This window comes from Mus pahari, chromosome 3 (assembly GCF_900095145.1).
Source record: "Mus pahari chromosome 3, PAHARI_EIJ_v1.1, whole genome shotgun sequence".
Classification (NCBI taxonomy): Eukaryota; Metazoa; Chordata; class Mammalia; order Rodentia; family Muridae; genus Mus; species Mus pahari.
Genome location: NC_034592.1, coordinates 9,622,638 through 9,626,741, shown reverse-complemented (window position 1 = coordinate 9,626,741; position 4,104 = coordinate 9,622,638). Strand labels below are relative to the sequence as shown.

General features: G+C 35.6%; 1 protein-coding gene across 1 annotated transcript in view; it reads right to left on the bottom strand.

Annotated features, from left to right (window-relative positions):
- Myo3a (myosin IIIA) overlaps window positions 1–4,104 on the bottom strand; it is a 226,464-nt gene that overhangs the window by 110,448 nt on the left and 111,912 nt on the right. Inside the window, exons 15-16 of the mRNA XM_021195185.2 lie at window positions 3,681–3,779; window positions 3,258–3,372 (exon numbers count right to left, since the gene is read on the bottom strand). Coding sequence (XP_021050844.2) covers window positions 3,258–3,372; window positions 3,681–3,779 — 214 coding nt within the window. The remainder of the gene's footprint in view (window positions 1–3,257; window positions 3,373–3,680; window positions 3,780–4,104) is intronic.

Here is a 4,104-nt window from a genome sequence, read left to right as displayed (position 1 = left end):
CTGAAGGGGGCTGCAACCCTGTAGGTGGAACAACAATATGAACTAACCAGTACCNCCTGAGTTTGTGTCTCTAGCTGCATATGAAGCAGAAATGGCCTAATAAGCCATCATTGGGTAGAGAGGCCCCTTGGTCTTGCAAACTTTATATGACCCAGCACAAGGCAAGGCCTGGGCCAAGTAGTGGGAGTAGATGGGTAGGGGAGCAGAGATGGGGGGAGGGTAGAGGAAACTTTCGGGATAGCATTTGAAATGTAAATAAAGAAAATAAAAAAAAAAAGAACTGAAATCACATTACATAGCAACATATGCAAAAGGCCCTTGACACAGTCCAACACATGGACTCCTCCTGAAATAAACAAAACCTCAATGAAACTAGAAGCAGAAGATACATACCTGAGCATCATAAACAATATATATAACAAACCTATAACTAACAAATGAGGAAAATTGAAAGTTTTTTTCCTCTAAAATCAGAAATTAAACAAAGATGTCCAATCTAGTGCTCGAAGTCATAGATAAAGTAACAAGAAGAAAAAGAGATGTAAGTGGAAAAGGAAGAAGTAAAATTACCTCTATTTATTGACTTGATGATTGTATCCTTAAATAGTCTAAAGATCCCACAAAAAGGAAAATAAAAGCTTAGATCTGATAAGCATGTTCAGTGAAGTAGCAAGATATAAAACTAATACCAGGACATACCACCTTTTCTGTATCCTAAGAACAAATCTTCCCAAAAAGGAAATCAGCAAGCCAATTTCATTTATAATGACTTCAGCAAAACCAACATAAAATACTTGAGAATAAGTGCAGCCATAAATAAATAAAGGGCCTCTACAACATAGACTTTAAGACCCTGGAGGAATTATGTAAGATGCTAAAAGATAAACAGTCTTCCATGATCATGGATGTGCACAATTTACTGTGAAATGGCCTATTACTAAAAATAATCTACAAATTTAACACAATTCCAATTAAAGTCTTATTGACATTCTTTACAATAATATGAGATATTAATTCTAAAATTTATGTAAAAACACAAATGGTCCCCCAAAACAGACACAATAAAAGCACAAAACCTAAGATGGTAAAACCTCAAATTACAGCACAGAGCCATAGTAACATAACTTGCATGGTAATGTCATAAAAACAACAAGCAGGGTAATGCAGAAGATTAAGGTCTCAGAAATAACCTAGATAGCTTCATACACTAAAAAAAAGTTGTCACAATGCATTTGACAAGAGATGGCTTCTTAAAATGGTGGTGGGAGAACTGTATCCACACATCAATTAATAAAGCCAGACACATGTGTCTTACCAGGTTATAAGTGATCAAAGATGTAAGACCTGCAATTCAGAAACAGCTAGAGGAAAATCATTTCAACTCACAGGCCAGGCACAGTGAAAATGAAAATCCACACAGGAAAAACAAAACATAAAGTGACAGGTGGGGTTGTATGACATGGAAAATTTCTGTACAGGAAAGAAAATGAGGCAGCTTACAAAATGGCAAAAACCTGCCAGCTATATATACATTAGACTAAGATTAATATCTAGACTCCATAGAACTGTAAAACTTCAACCCCAAACATAAATCAATCAATAAATGGAGTAACAAATTGAATATACAATTTTCAAAAGAAGAAATTTATATGTTATTTGAAAAATATGGGATGGTCATTATGCTGAACAGAATAGGCTAGACTCAGAAAGATAAAACAGTACCTGGTTTCCCTCTAAAATGTTTAGATTAAAATTTATAAAAAGTATGAATGGGTTATATGTGTGCTTATGTGAAACATGAATGTAAAAAGAGAGGTGTAATAGGAGAGAGAAGAGATGTAAATGAAAGTAGGGGCGGACTCAAGGAGAGTAAAGGAAAAGAAGCCACTGAAAAGGAAGAGGGCAGGAGTGGAGGGACAAAGGAACCAACACGAGGCAGCAGGAACAGGAGATCAATGAGTCGGCAAGTAAGATGTAATAATACATATGATAGAAATGTTACAATGAAACCCAATAATTTGTATGACCCCTATAGACATATTAAAAAACTGAAATTAGAAAAATACAGCTAGGAAAAAATTAGATAGTACAAGAATCAGGAATCAAATCTATGGCTTAAATGTGAGAGTTTAATTTCCTAGCAAAATTCAAGTAACTAAAAAAGGACACAAAAATATGAATAGGTACATATTAAAGAGGAATCAGAAACATATAAAAGACTTTATATTGATGCTGAGGAGATCATCCAGTTATCTGCTAGAAACATAAGAACCCCAAGTTAAGATCCCCAGAACTCAAAACCCTGGCCACAATTGGGAGTTGGAGGTAGGAGTATAAACATGCTTTTGTGCACTGTGTAAAGACTGTCCTTGTGTTATTTAAATGTTGATTTCTCTGCTCTCATGTCTTGTTTCAATCCAGACACAACAATGTAATGTTTATATCGAGAATCTCCTGTCTCAAGTTTGTGTAAACACTTCTTACCATTTATTCTCTGTCTTGTCAACACATGCTGATCACCCAGTGACTGGGCAGAAGAGAGATTAGGGTGGAAACTTCCACCAGGTAATGGGTAGTTCATATTGTCATGAGGAGAAGAGGATCTGAGAAGGCACCATGAGAAAAAACATCTGAAGCTCAAAGAGCCAGGTCAGTAATAATATGTAAATATAATGAGATGGGGATGACAGCAAGCCAGATTAACATGGGGGTTATTATAGATTATTTAGCTGCTCAATATTGAGATGTGGCTCGAAATAAATCTTGGGTTTTCTGTGTGGCTACTAGGGACTAGCAAAGGTAAAGAAAAAACACAGCAGCTGGATTAAGTCACTGGTTACTACTTATATTTATATTAAAATAATTTTATATAGGAGGGTCCTTGAATAACATCTGCCAGTCAGGCTAGCAAAATTAATAAGCTTCAAGTTCAGTGAGAGACCCTGTCTCAAAGAATAGGTGTAGAGCCACCAAGTAATGACACCTGATCTTGACCCCAGGGCTCTAAATAGATATCTATCTATCTATCTATGGATATATATATATATATATATATATATATATATATATATATATATATCCACCCCACACATATAGAGAAACACCCACCCACACCCATAATGGGAGTTACTGCTATATAAAACTTGAGCAAAGTTCCTGACAATATTAACCAGTAAATGTGTTAGGTAATTCTCATCGTTAGTGAAGACTTTTTAAAAGATATTTACAAAAGTGGTTCAAATGTCTTTGGTACTTACCTCCATTGTAAAACCGATGACTTTGAAACATTGTTCAATTAATTCATACTGTGATTTATAGAAACTATTGTTCATCATGTCCTGTACTGTTCTGAGGTTGTCATTTTGTAAGTACCTGAAGAAAGTATGAGAAGAAGGATAAAAATCTAAAATTACATTGAAAGAGAAACATTATCATCTCAGAACTTGGGAGGCAGAGGCAGGAAAATCTTCATGAGTTCAAGGCCAGCCTGATCTATAGAGCAAGTTCCAGGAAAGCCATGGATACACAGAGAAACCCTGTCTGGAAAATGAAACCAAACAAAACCAAACGAAACCAAAGGAAACCAAATGAAACCAAACGAAACGAAACAAAACGAAACAAAGCGAAACGAAACGAAACCAAACCAAACCAAACCAACCAAGTACAGCCAGGTAGCTTACCTGGGTGGCTTGTTTTCAGGCAATTTGTAAAGGGCTAGTTTCTTCTTTTCTGCTAAGCCAGCATAAATGTAGTAAAAGATATGGAAATTTTTTTCTCCACTGAAAAAAATAAGACATTTTCAGGAAGATGGTTAGTAAGAACATTTATCAACTATTGAAGTGATTCATTCATACTGTTATTAGATCTGTGATTGCCCACCCGGGCTTCCTTGAGCATCAAGTTCTGGCTTTCTGTTCCTTGTGCCACTATTTTCAATCATAAGCTCTAAACATTATGACATTTGTTAGCGACTTTCCAGGAAATTTTCTAGGCACCAGGAATATAAAAGGAATGAAACAGTCAGTCTCTAAGACTTCATATACCAGTGGAAATGGAAAAGAAAAGAAAGGAAAGGAAAGGAAAGGAAAGGAAAGGAAAGGAAAG